A 14,248-nucleotide genomic window follows, 5' to 3' on the forward strand; every position below is an offset into this window, starting at 1 on the left:
TAATACGAGTACAGCTGAACTTAAAATTGAATATAATTCTAGGACATTCATAAAACCCAACAAATCCCAAGTTAAAAACTCTTCAAATTTAAAATTCCTGAGAAGATACCTAAGTTGATCACTGAAGTTGTTTCTGGGGAGGGGAGAGGAAAGCAGGGATTTGGGGTTAGAAGGGAATTATAGTTTGTGCTAATAAATACATTACCATGAACATGGCTTGCTTTTTCAATTGGAAAAGAAAAAAAAAATACCAAAATTAGTTGGCATTCAGGGACAGTCTCAAATCATAGCTTAACATCATGGAAATGAGAAATCCCCTTGTTCCACCAAAATACCTACCAAACTTTTTCGGAAATTCTTCCATCAAGAAACATTTTCATTTCAAAGGGCAAGATTCTTAAAAATGTAAATATAACTTAAATCATTGGTATGAATGAATTTCAGCCTAAACATAAACCGATATCAGATCCTTTCCTATCTTTAAAAGGATTATGAAACAGACAAATGCTGAACCTTAAAAGGGGTAAAGTGGGCCCTGACTGCTATGGCTGAGTGGGCTGGGTGCTGTCTCACAAACAGAAACGTCACCAGTTTGATTCCCGGTCAGGGCACATGCTTGTGTTATAGGCCAGGCCCTGGATTGGGGGCATGTGACAGGCAACTGGTCAATGTTTTTCTCACACATTGTGTTTCTCTCCCTTTTACCTTCCCTTCCTCAGTCTCTAAAAATAAATGAATAAAATCTTAAAATAAAAAAAGGGGGGGGCACACAGAATGTACAGGAAAAGAAAAATTTGCAAGGCTGAAGCACATTTTGTTTATTTCACAATTGCTTGCAATGTGCTTGCACCCATGCACACACACAAAAAACAAACAGCTGTTCCAAGTGAGCTGACATCCGCTATGTAAATACGTTCGTATTTACCAGGAACTACGGCTCCAACCAACTTAGGGGGACTTTCTGAGCATCCTCTGAGACAGAATGAAATCAAGTTGGAGATTTCTTTTTTACTTAACTGGAGAAGCTAAAGCTTCTATAAAAGAAGGTGTATCCTGTGTTATGAAGAATAAGTACAAGAGCTAATAACGGAGTCGCATAAAACATTCAAACTTACTTGCAAAATATGTGGTCACATTTTGTGGAAACAGGCTCTTTGATTAGCTCCAGACTAGAGGGGTAAGGGGAAAAAAAATAAAGAAAATGAATGCAGTTCAGTAATTCATTCAAAAATAAATACATTCTTAGTAAAGAAGTTCAACTTTAAGTGGCTGTAACTAAGTCAAGATAAGGGTTAATTCAATAAATGCTTATTAAATGTCTGCTGTGCGAGGAGCCAAAAATACAGCAGAGAATGTGATCCCTAGCCTCAGTGAGCTTTCAGGCATAAGAACAGGATATATATTACTCTTTTCAATATTCTGTATTATATCTATAGCATTTAAAAGATTATCTGATATTACTTCACATCAGTTAGGTTTCAATGATATACGTTTTTGAGCTATCAGTGGGTAAACATCCTATATCTTAACTAAACTTTAAGCTCCACAAAGACAAAAATTTCTTGTATTTCTTTTGGATTTCCTTACAACACTTGTTCTTTTTTTTTTTTTTTTTTGGCATGTGACTGCCTTTTACATTTCTTCATAGCAAAAATTTCAAGCATTTACACAAAAGAAACAGTAAAACAAACTCCCTGTACCACCCCAGTCTCAACAGTGATCAACTCACAGCCAAAGGTTATTTCGTCCACGGCTGACACCCACACAAGGCCCAGGTTGCTTTAAAATAAATCCTAGCTATCATATCATTTCATCTATAAATATTTAGGAATTTATCTTTAAAAGAGACTTTTTAATTTTTTTAATTTTTATTTTTTGAAAGATTTTATGTATTTATTTTTAGACAGAGGGGAAGGGAAGGAGAGAGAGAGAGAGACATCGATGTGTGGCTGCCTCGCAGATGCCCCGCTGACTGGGAATCAAACTTCCGGCCCTTTGCCTCGCAGGCCTGCACACAATCCACTGAGCCCCACCAGCCAGGGCTGAAAGAGACTTTTTTTAGAATAACTATGAAACATCACTACTTCTAAAAAATAACTCCATTAATATCATTTAATACATAGTTAATGTTCTAATTTTCCTCACTGTCTCATAAAAACTTAACAATGAATTGACCTGTAGAATTTCCCACATTCCGGATTTTGCTGATTGTAACCCCGTGGTGAGTGGTGTAACACGTTCCTCTAGCCTCTATTTCCTGCAAACTTAGACCTACAGGCTCAATCAAATTCACGTTCAATTTTTTGGCAAGGACGGTTCTGGTATTGCGTACTTTTATTACATCACTTCAGGAGGTACATAATGTTTCGTTTATGATGACTTTGTAAAAACAAAGCAATAAATGCTGAGCCCTGGCTGGGCAGCCCAGTTGGCTAGAGTGTTTTCCCCATACCCTAAGGCTGTGTGGGTTTGATCCCCAGTCAGGGCACATGCAAGAATCACCAATGAGTGAAGAAATAAGTGGGACAACAAATCAGTGTTTCTCTCCCCCCTCCCCCCCACTTCTCTCTAAAATCAATCAATAATTTTTTAAATACTAACTAAAAAAATAAACTCTAGGAAAATATCAAAATTTCAAGAAAAGAAAATGTACCACCCAAATTCCCATTCCTACCCATCTATCCACAAAAATCTCAAGACCTTCCTGAGATTACGTCATTCACTAACATAAAAAGTGTTTACTGAACATCTACTACATGCAAACACTATTCTTGGAGATGGAAACACAGCAGTGAACAAAATAAAGCCTGCCCTTAACAGAACTCCCATTCTAGTTGTGGCGGACAGTTGACTGAGAAATAAACAAGAATGCATGGGGACAGTGCTAAAAAGAAAGATAAAGGTGAGTGAGACACGGGGAGTGCAGTGTGTTTGGGGGAACACACACAGGTCAGGAAAGCCTCAGGGAAGGTGACCTTGGTGGACGGCTGAGTAACGTGAGTAAACAAGCTGTGCAACAGTTGGGGAAAGAACGTCCCGGCAGAGGGAGCAGAGAAGAGAGACTCAAGCAGGACGATGCAGGTGTATAGAAAGGCAGTGGTAAGTAATCTGCTAGATGGAATGACCAGCGGAAGGAAGTGCCCGAAGAGGTCAGAGAGGTAGCTGAGAGCCTGAGCAGCAAGGAGGCTGTTGGCTATTTTAGGTCTTTTGCCTTCATTCTGAGAGCTTTAGCAACGGACTTTTGGCCAAGTTCAGGCAGGACATCAAACAACAGGTAACCTGTGTTGACAGGGATGTGGTTCTTTTCATTAAATGTTTAGCTTTTTAGAAAAGGGTCACAGGAAAAGCTGGGGGCGCTACCCCTCTTGGAGCACACCTGCCCCTTTCCTGCCCGCTCTAGTCCCCACCCCAGACCCTCTACCGTGGCCTTTCCCTCTCCTAAGCACCGAGGACCCTTCTTCTGCTTCTGTAACTTTTCCTGAGCCTAGCAGCCCAGCCGGCTCACCTCTGCTACCTCTGTAACTTTCTAAATACACTTTCTGTCATAATTGGAGTTCCTGGCTCTGAAATCTTTCTTTGCCAAACTCAAGGACCAAGGTCCAATTTCACCAACACTGAGGTAGCAGATCAGAGACAATCGAACAGTAAAAACAAACTTATAGAAAAGAGAGATAATGGAGGCAGAAGGCAATCAATAACTATGAAACCAGAACAGGACCCTACTGGGGGTGGAAAAGGAAACAGCATTCGGAAAATGGTCCTGGACATTAAAATTTAGTAAAAATGGCCCTGGCTGGTATAGCTCAGTGGATTGAGTGCAGGCTGTAAACCAAGGGGTCACCGGTTCAGTTCCCAGTCAGGGCACATGCCTAGGTTGCAGGCCAGGTCCCCAGGGGGGACCATGTGAGAGGAAACCACATACTGATGTTTTTCTCTTTCTCCATCCCTTCCCCTCTCTATAAAAAAATAAATAAAAATCTTATTAAAAAAACCCAAAAACCCAGATCCAAAATTAGTTTAAAAAGATAATAATAAAATTTAGTAAAAATGAAAAAAATGGATAGAAGTTTTGGAAAAATGAAGCAGAAAATATCAAAATTGTCATTTGTACGCACGTTAGCCTGACCCCAAAGCCCATGAAAATAAAAGCAAGACTTAAAAAAAAAAATAGCTGGGGACAAAAACCTCGTTGTGAAAGGTTTGTAACACAACTCTTATAATCACGGGGCTTCTGACGCAGCACCGGGATGGAAAAGACAAGATCCCAGTGAGTCAGAAGGCGGTTTCTGCTACCAGATCTCCTTTTCAGCAGCGGAGTAACCTTAGGCCAGGCACTCCACCTGACTGACCCGCGGCTTCCCGTAGGGACACTGTCACCCACGCTACCGGTCTCTGCAGGCTACGCTGAGAGCAGAATTATATGCTACTTGGGAAAATGTTCACAGCCCGAGATGACCTGGACTAATGTTAGTATTATTACTGGGACTGAATGTAACTAAAAAACAAAAACGTGACAAAGAGAACTCTTGATTTGCTATAAATCACTGCTCCTCAGCTAAGCTAGATATCAAAGACATTCTCGGCACGAGAAAGTGGAGTTAGCTGTACCAACCACATGGCTTTCGTTCTCACCACTGCCTCGGTCCTGAACATAATTATATTTCAGCACGGTAATCACAAGCCAGGCTACACAAACATGCTCTAAACGAACTTTGAACAGACGAAAACTCCAATACGTAAGAGGGTAGAAACTGCTGAAGAAAAAGCTTGAAGAGGGAATGGGAATCAAAAGGCAAAAATGCAATGTTCCTTTAACAGGTCCTGATGAGGGTAAATGTTTACTCTAAAAGTGACTCAAATATTTTAAACACTTTTAAACCAATCAGTACTTCGGGCCTACTACATGTCTACATTCTGGGCTTCTAAAATGGAAACATAATTGAAAAGAGGAGGCAGGTTGGGTTCCAAAAATAACCGCCGCTACCCAAGATACACATTTTAGAACACTGTTTTGAAAGTCAAAAATTTTATATAATCATAAGTAGGAAGTTACAAAGAACTAACAATTATCAAAAATAAAACACCAGTAGTGACTTAGGGGACAACAGAAGGGATTTTAGCTCTAGAGCCCTCAAAAAAGTTGGAAACCTACTATGCAGCTACCGTAAGTACCAGTGTTTCCAGTAATTATTTATTAAGACATAATACCTGGCCGGCATAGCTCAGTGGATTGAGCGCGGGCTGTGAACCAAAGTGTCGCAGGTTCAGTTCCCAGTCAGGGTACATGCCTGGGTTGCAGGCCATGACCCCCAGCAACCACACATTGATGTTTCTCTCTCTCTCTCTCTATCTCCCTCCCTTCCCTCTCTAAAAATAAATAAAATCTTAAAAAAAAAAAAAAAGATAACAGCAAAGTGTACCGGGCCCTGTATTAAAAAAAAAAAAGCAGTACTTATTATTTCCATACTAGAATTTTCCATTTAAATAAATTTAACAATGACTAGAATTCACAGTTTTATTAATAGTTTAAAAGTTAAGTGTAATTCTAATAAAAAACATTTTAAAATATAAGCTGCAAAATATACAATATTTGAATAATATGAAAATTTAGCATTAACTTTCATCTTGCAGCTTTAATTTTTATGTATCTCAGCTTTTTAATTGATGGTTTAATTTTCCATGGAAATGTAAAATTAATGGACCTAAATGCCATACTGTTGAGGACTTTTTGATCACTCTTTGTAATTATGAGTTTTATGACTTTTTAAAAGCAATTTTTCCCCCAATTGCCATTTTCTGCTTCTCTGGCTCTGATGTTTCATAAATTAGGCTGTAAATCCCATTTAGCTCTCGTTTTTGTTTGGCTGAAACGTTAAGGGGCAAGAGGACAGTTTCTTATAAATCCTGTACCTCTCTGAAAACACAACTTCCATTTTCTCTCTTTTAAAACATATTCTATTTATTTATTTTTAGAGAGAGGAAAAGGGAGGAAGAAAGAGAGGGAGAGCCCTGGCTGGAGTGACTTAGTGGATTGAGCACAGGCCTGCAAACCAAAGGGTTGCCAGTTCGATTCCAAGTCAGGGCACATGCCTGGATTGCAGGCCAGGTCCCTGGTAGAGGGCACGTGATATGCAACCACACATTGATGTTTCTCTCCCTCTCTTTCTTCCTCCCACTGCTCTAAAAATAAATAAATAAAATCTTTTAAAAGAGAGAGAGAGGGAGAGAAACACTAGTTGTCTCCAGCAGGGGGGCTGGCGCCAGCACCCCCCACAACCTAGCCTTACGTCCTGACTAGGGATCAAACCAATGACCTTCCAGTTCATTTGCAGCTGGCACTCAAACCAGTGAGCCATACCAGCCAGGGAACACTTTCTTTAATCTTATTTACTTGACTCCAAATATGATAAACAACTTTCATGAAGCACAAAGGAAAACTTACTTAAATTTATTCTCCTATGTTCAAGATAAGGAGCAATAGACAATAGATGCAGCTTTCCAATTTATTTACTGAATGTTACCCATACCCACCAATTATCACCATGTTAAAAACCACTAAACTATCAAAGAACCAACTTAGTGTATTATTTAATATCTTCAACAACTGTTTACCAAGTGGCTACTATATATCCCAGGCACTGTTCTAACTCCTGAGGATATGGAAGTAGACAAATAAAAACCTCTGCCCTCAGGGAGTTTATTATATTCTGTGGGGAATAGAGGAAAAGGTTAAATAAATATTATATAACGCCAGTCAGTAATAACAGTTATAGAAAAAAATAAAACAGGAAAAGGGCACAAGGGGTGTGTTGATGGTGGGTGGCAATGTTGTAATTTTAAATAAGACTGTCCGAAAATTCCTCTTTGAGGAGGTAGTATTTCGATCAAGATTTGCAAGCCATGCAATTATCACAGGAAGAACATTCCAGAGGAAACAGCAAGCATAAAAACTCGGAGGCAGGCGAATATGTCTCAAGTCTGAAAAACAGTTAAGAGGCCAAAATGACCAGAGTAAAGAGATTAAAAGGGAAAAAGGTAGACAATAATTTTTCTGAATTTTTACCAAGAGACTGAGGTATGTTTTTTTTAAAGATTTTTTATTCATTTAATTTTAGAGAAGGAAGGGAGGAAGAGAGAGAGAGAGAAAAATACCAATGTGAGGTTGCTGTGGGTCATGGCCTGCAACCCAGGCATGTACCCTGGCTGGGAATTGAACCTGCAACACTTTGGTTCACAGCCTGTGCTCAATCCACTGAGCTACACCAGCCAGGGCTCTGAGGTATGGTTTTTAATTTCTTTTGTAGGTTTAAGAGATACCACAGAGATCGTCTAGTGACTGCATGATGAGGTTAACCTTGTGGTGTATGGACCCTCTTTGGCAGCCGGTGAGGCTCCTGAACCCCCTTCTCAAATGATTTTATTTTATTTTATTTATTTTTAAAAGATGTTATTTATTTATTTTCAGAGAGAGGGAGAAAGAGTAATATGGATGTGCAAGAGAAACATTAATTGGTTGCCTCTTGCATGCCCTCAACCTGGCCCAACCCCGGCATGCACCCTAATTGGGAATCAAACCAGTGACCTTTCAGTTTGCAGTCCAGCTCTCAATCCACTGAGCCACACCAGCCAGGACTCAAAGCAATGCTTTTAAGTGCATAAAGTAAAAAATACTAAATTATATAAGAAACTAATTATGTTAAATTACAGTTCTATTCATAGGCCTCCAAGGGTCATGGAGGGTGGGCAAGATAAGAGCTCCTGAACACACACAAGAAATCTTTTCAGGGTGATGAAAATGTTCTCTGTACCTTGATTAGGTAACACAGATCTTATATATGTGTGTGTGTGTGTGTGTTATCATATGTTATAAATATGTATTGATATATAACACTATATACTCATGTTATATAATCAACTCATTGACTTAAGATCTCTGCATTTCACATATTATACTTCAATTTTTAAAAAGCCTGAATATTCTATTTCCCTTTTTATTTTACTGATGAGGACAAAGGCTCTCTCAGAGAGACTTGTGGCTTTCAGGACTTGCAGTATTCTCACTTAAACATACAGGGCTAGTTTGAGTCAAAGGTTCTCCCTAAATCCTACCCACTCACAGACACCAATCACTCATTTTATTCTGCCATTATTAAGTCTGTCCACTCCAGATGCTCAAGCTGGCTTTAAAGCTGGATGGAAAGCCCAAGTGCCACTCACTCCAAACCAGATCCCTGTCCAAATGCAGAACCAGCCAAGACAATGTGTGGACAAAGGAAGACACGAGGCTCCGTGTGTTCAGGTGACAGAGAGGGAGGGGAGGAAAAGGAGTCATTTTCTATATTCTTAAAGCCCTTCAGTTAAGAAAAGCAGCAACTTTAATAATAGCCTAATCACAGACATTACAGTTTTTTCTTCTTACTATTCTATTCATTTGCATAGGATATAATCATACAAGGAAGAATCTCAAGTCGATGGAAACTTCTGTTGACTTACCAGATCGGACACTCTAGGATTTTCTGCATAGCACTGAGGACGTTTTGTACCTCTTCAACGCGATCCACACATAAGTCCATCTCTTCCTTTTACAGTGAACTTTAACACACAAACACAGGTATATATAAATAAATCGCTATAAAAACATAAAGAAACAACAACTTAGTTTCATTGTCATTTTTAAACAAGGGAAATTTGAGATTGGAGTGCTTTAAAATCATGTCACCCATAGAGCTAATATAGCAAAAGCTTTAATTTGATTTTTAAATTCTATGTTTTTCATTGTAATTAAGACCACTTTAAATTCTGTTTTTCACTTCCTTTTTAATCTCTTCCTTTCTCCAAGCAAGGGAAAGAAAGCCACCATGGGTGACTGGGTGGTGGCCTCAGCTTTCTCCAATTGTCCTGGCTGTTTTCTTTCTCTTGCAAAAAATCCAAATGAACAAAAACAAAAGCAACACCAATCAAGGCTCCCCACCCTTGTCCTTGCCCTGCGTTTCCCACTGGCCTGCACTCAACTCAGGAGCCTCAGGCACATCCACGCCAGCAGCATCTGTGACTAGTGACGCCCGTCTATTTTCCTCTGGTCTCTTCTCGGAAGCGCATTAGAATTCAGTTAAGGGCTCTCCCTCCCTCAAAATCCTGTCTCCTCCTCTTCCCAGACACATGCCTGCCCCTATTCTTCCTCACGGTCCCCTTCTGACATATATTGACCCGTCTCTTTACATTACGGTGCCCCCCCTCAAGACACATTCCAGCTCCTATCATCAGAATTCCCCGTCGGACACATCCAGCCCCCGCCTTATCCTTGGTGCCTCCCACCACCCCGCGACCCCAAAGTGCACCCCTCCCCAAGGCTATCCCATACTCAATATCTTAGGCTTCTAAGGTCCCACCCTCCGCCCTCCCCTGCTAGATATAACACCCATCCTGCAATCCTTCAGAAGTCCCTTCCCCAACTCTCTCCACACCTGTTTCTTGCCTGTCCCCCGGAGCACCCCTTGGGCCCTCCTCCCTTCCTCAAGGCTCTCTCACCTCTACTCAGGAGCAAAGCGTCTGGGCTTTCCGGGCCCAGGGGCCCAAAGATCTGAAAACCCCAAGGACCCTCCAGAAGCCAAAAAACTCAGAGAGATTACTGTGCGCAGTCGCAGTTTTAATTTATCTGTAATTCCCGCGCTTTACCGTTGCCACGGAAACCGGTCGCTGCGGCTGAGCAGGAGCCTCTCAGAATGCGAGACCAAAACACGTTACGGAAGGGCGGAGCAGAAACAGCCAAGTCTGCCGGGGCTCTCAATTGGTCATCTCGTCTTTCCCTGTGTTACGTAATCAGTTAGAGACGGAAGAGAAGGAATTCTCCCGGAGTTTTCTATTCGGCGCCCGCCCTCTCACCTCTACGCTACCTGTGGCCGCTTATTACGTCACAGTGATTGCTGCAGTAGGGTCGGAATCGCTGAGGTCCGAATTGAGCGCAAGGTAGTGCCTACACACTCGCAGGAGGTCTCGTTCCCCCACCCCTTCCGCCGCAATGGAAGTCTCCAGTTTAGGTAAATAAAAGGATCTAAGGCAAAAAAAAAAAAAACCCAAAACACTACGATTTCCAGCATGCATTGCGGATCAAACGACTTTCGCCAGAGTGTTCCTTGGAAACTGTAGTCTTATGGAGGGGAGCTTCCGACACTGGAAGCGGGCATGATCCTCAGGGCAGCCCAGTTGATAGACTGAAGAGCTCCGCACGCTTTGCACGTCAACAAATATGGACTGGAATGTTAATGTTTTCGTACCTTGAGAGCGGAGAATAAGCTAAAGAAGTACCAGTCCTAGGGAGACTACAATTCCCATCCATCCTCGCGAGTTTCGGGTAAGGAGCTCTCTAAGGTCAGTGACCTAAGGGAACGCAGCGGGCGCCGAACTTGGGAAGGGGACTTAGGTTCCAACCCACGGCTGCGCATTCGTAGTTCCGCCCCTCGGCCCCAGTATTTGTTATTGTTGTGCAGTTCAGGCTGCTTTTGTCCCGCCCCCGCAAACGCATGCTCAACCAATCAATAGGGTGGTAATTTTGAGGGACAAGTGGTCCAAGCCAATCATCTTGTCGGAAACTCAGAAACTGGGGACTAGGCCCGGTCTCTATCCGCCATGTTAGATTCACCCCGCAGGGGTAGCAGCAGAGCTGGCAGCGAACGGTCCCTGCAGTGGCCTCAGGCGGCGCCCCCCGGGGGCAGGAAGCTGGTAAGAAAGCTGCTGCGGTTACCTAGGGGTTGGGTCACGTCGCCCCGGGAGGGCTTGGGGAAGTTCAAAGGAGGAGTCCTCTGTAGAAGAGGGGCGACTTTTGCCGCGTCTGGGGGCAGCCGTTCTTTTCAGTGACCGGATGGAAGAGCCGTACTTGGGCTGAGGGGGCGGATACCGCCGGAGGGACGGAGGGTCCAGGGCTCCGAACGGCCGGCCTCTGCTGATGGAAGGCTGAGCTTCGCCGGCACAAAGAGGGCCTGGGCAAAGAAAAGGAGCGAGTCCTGAGAGGGTGGTGACACTCTCCGGGACGTGGAGAGCTAGGAAACAATAGCTGGAAGACTAACATGAAGTCTGCAAGAAGGAAAAAAAAATGACCACACAGTCTCTTCGCCCCATCCCCCTCCTCTTTTTAAGAACCTCGGGAAATAGTCTCCTTGGTCAGGGACCTCGGGTATTAAAAAGGTACCGTTTTTCTGTTTTGTCGAACACCCAGCTTTGCAGGTCACACATTTTAACGTCAGGGATACCTTGTACAAGCCTCTGGTGGAGACAGTAATCAAAGCTCAGGTTCCCGGGCCTGCCTCGTTAAGGACTTTTGGAATCCTGAAAAAAACCAACGTAGAGGAAAAGCTGACTCGTGCCAAGCGAAGGTGAGTCAGGAGCGTGAAGTTATAATAATGCCGTTTAATAAAAGCCGAAGGCCGGGGCGCCAGCTTCCTGATTTCATTGTCTTTAAACCTGCAAGGACAGATGGGCCCACATAGCTTTGGTGTTCCCCAACTTCAAAATAATTTGCTCCCGCTGGGAGAATTTTCATATATAAGCCGAGCGGCAGTTCTCTCCGAAGACCTGGATGCGATCCAGCTAAGCTAGCCTCCCCCACTTCCTGTTTTCTCATCAGCCGACCAGCTGGATGAGCTCCAAAGTTATCTAAACTAATTTCCAATTGTGTCATTTGAGAAAAGGGGAGGAAGATTAGTTGTCTCGGGGACTCGGAAAAGTGGGAAGTGTGTGTGTTCCTCGGAAGTGGAAAAGGAAGACTGTTTCGGAGTCCCCGCTTTTGGCAGACTGATCCAGTCTCTTCATTTCCCTGGTGGTTTTGCCTGAGATTCTGGGGAGCTGATGGGGGATTCTTTCCCAGTTGTAAGGACCTCCAGAATTGCGTTCCATGGGACTAGATGTCAGCAGGATTGCTAGAAACCGGTGTTAATGTTTTGGTGATGAACTTGACTCTAGGTGGAGACAAAGAATGACAAAAAAACCTGGGGGATGATTGTTTTCAGATTTAAAAAAAAAAATCCTCGATCCTCAAACCTTCAAGGTCCTTTTTAACGACCTTGTGTTGTTTTGAATTGTTTCACAGGACAGTGCTTACGCTGTGGAAAAAAGAACTATTTTAGGTTCTAAAGACTGATTTATCATAACTTTTACATTTGAGGAACATTTTCAAAGAACTTGCACACACATTTTTATTTGATCCTTATGATAACATTGTGAGGTTGTCATACTCGGGGGGAAGATTAAATCCTCATAAGTATTGGTTGAATATATGTTTATGCGGTTTACACTCTTTCTAATGTGTTTTCTCTTGCTCTTCCGCCCAACTCTAGCCCCACAACATGGAACCACAGGTTACGCTAAATGTGACTTTTAAAAATGAAACTCAAAGCTTTTTGGTTTCTGATCCAGAAAATACAACTTGGGCTGATGTCGAAGCTATGGTGAGTGTTAGCCTTTTTAAAAAACATTTTGTTTTTAGACAGAAGGGAAGGGAGGGAAAAAGAGAGGGAGAGAAACACCCATGTGTGAGAGATAAAATGCTGATTGGTTTCCTCTTGCACGCCTACAACCCAGGGCTGTGCCCTGACGGGAATTGAACTGACGACCTTTCAGTTTTGGGGACAGTGCCTAACCCCCTGAGTTACACCAGTCAGGGCTGTGTTGACTTTGTTTGGTTTCTCCGTCCTTTAAGCATAGATTCCCCCCTCCCCAAAAGTAGCTATTTTTAGCAGTGTTGTTTAATAGCTGCAAAGTCATTATAATGATCATTTCTGAGCCTTTTGGAACATTATTTTTGAAAAGGATTCAGTATTCAAATAGGAGATGTGCCCCAGTAAAGGCAACGAATAAATTTCTTTTGAAGAATTGAGAAAGGAAAGATAAAGTTATTAAGTGAGATAAGACATAGAAAACCTATTAATTTTAGAAACAGTCTGAGGAATGGATTGGTGTGGGCCCCACCCTAACCGGGCCCCAGAGGAATGTTCTCTTGCCTGAGAGCAAATATGTTCCTGTGGTTTGTGAGCCATTTAAGATAGAACTTACGTTTTGCAGGCCCTGATTCCTTGCTTCGATTGCTAGGGCACAGGTTATTTCAAAATTGAGCAGAAAAAGCTCTTGCTGGTGCTTAAACAGAAGCTCGGGGTTTTGGGGGGGGTGGGGGGGGCTAGTTAATACTTTCCTTCCTCTTGGTTTGCCCTTTGTACTCTTGTTTGGTTTGCAGTAGTGAATGTTTTACTTCCTGTATAACTATCTAACAAAACCCTTTGGATAAATCTGCTTTTACCTGGTTAGTAAAGACCTTTAACTGCTTGTGTGTTATGGCAAGTAAAAAAGAAGAGAAATCGTGGACAGACCACAAATTGTAGTCTACTCTAGTCCTCCGTCCTCCAGCAGACAGCTTCTTTACCCTGTCCCAGACAGATGGTTATCCAGAAAGTCGGGTCTTGTTTGTCAGATGATCTGAAAATCAAACAGTTATTTTTTCCCTAGTAGTTAAATTAGCCGACAGCTTGCCTTTTTTCTGTATTGTAAATGTTAAGTTATGGAAGTGTAGTATGTGCCCATTATAAGTGGAAGTGAAACAATCCAAAAAGGTTAATATCCCTCCATTGCCCCCTCCTTCCATCCACTGTTCCCACCTCTTTGGGTTAATCAGTGTTAACATTTTTATATGTATTTACCCACATTTTCCTTGTTCATACAAATACCGTACTAGGATCATATTGCAAACGTTACAGTCTGCAGCTTCCTTTTTTTACCCAATAGTTTTCCAAGAATAGATAAGAATCCAAGTTCATTTTTTTAAAAGCATAGTTGTCCACAGTATTATTATATTATAATTTAACCATCCCTTATTGACAGATTGTTTATGTTTTCTTTTTAATTGCGATATAATTGGCATATTAGTTTCAGGTGTACAGCATAATGATCTATACACATACTACAGTAAGTCAGTCTAGTTAACATCTATCACCAGACATAGTTACAATTTTTTCAGCTGGAAGTTTGTACCTTTTGACCACCTTCCACCCCCACCTCTGGCAATCACAATGTGTTCTCTGTGTGTCTGTGTTTGTTTAGTTTTAAGATTCCACATAAGTGAAATCATACATTATTTGCCTTTCTGTGTCTGACTACTACACTTAGCATAATGCCCTCAAGGTCAGAAGTTGTTGTTGTTTAAAAATGTTATTTATTTATTTTTAGAGAGACTGAAAGAGAAGGAGAGAAACATCAATGTGTGGTT

General features: G+C 42.0%; 2 protein-coding genes across 10 annotated transcripts in view; one reads left to right on the forward strand and one right to left on the reverse strand.

Annotated features, from left to right (window-relative positions):
* BRCA1 (BRCA1 DNA repair associated) overlaps positions 1–9,945 on the reverse strand; it is a 52,688-nt gene extending 42,743 nt beyond the window's left edge. For 4 of the 7 annotated variants that reach the window (XR_004904926.1, XM_036033960.1, XM_036033962.1 and 1 more), the window contains exons 1-3: positions 9,630–9,945; positions 8,494–8,592; positions 1,116–1,169 (exon numbers count right to left, since the gene is read on the reverse strand). Coding sequence is in view for 6 of the 7 variants with exons in the window: in XM_036033960.1 (XP_035889853.1) it covers positions 1,116–1,169; positions 8,494–8,573 (134 nt within the window). In the remaining variant the exon portion in view is untranslated. Of the gene's footprint in view, positions 1–1,115; positions 1,170–8,493; positions 8,593–9,528 lie in introns of all 7 variants that reach the window. The other 3 variants (XM_036033959.1, XM_028520144.2, XM_036033958.1) reach the window with 3 other exon arrangements.
* A 269-nt stretch (positions 9,946–10,214) lies between these two features.
* The window catches only part of NBR1 (NBR1 autophagy cargo receptor), a 28,395-nt gene continuing 24,361 nt past the window's right edge, over positions 10,215–14,248 (forward strand). Inside the window, exons 1-3 of one of the 3 annotated variants that reach the window (XM_036033965.1) lie at positions 10,215–10,351; positions 11,213–11,369; positions 12,330–12,440. In XM_036033965.1, the coding sequence (XP_035889858.1) occupies positions 12,339–12,440 (102 nt within the window). In that variant the 5' untranslated portion in view covers positions 10,215–10,351; positions 11,213–11,369; positions 12,330–12,338. Of the gene's footprint in view, positions 10,352–10,592; positions 10,720–11,212; positions 11,370–12,329; positions 12,441–14,248 lie in introns of those variants that run through there. The other 2 variants (XM_036033964.1, XM_028519410.2) reach the window with 2 other exon arrangements.

Source organism: Phyllostomus discolor, chromosome 8 (assembly GCF_004126475.2).
Source record: "Phyllostomus discolor isolate MPI-MPIP mPhyDis1 chromosome 8, mPhyDis1.pri.v3, whole genome shotgun sequence".
Classification (NCBI taxonomy): domain Eukaryota; kingdom Metazoa; phylum Chordata; class Mammalia; order Chiroptera; family Phyllostomidae; genus Phyllostomus; species Phyllostomus discolor.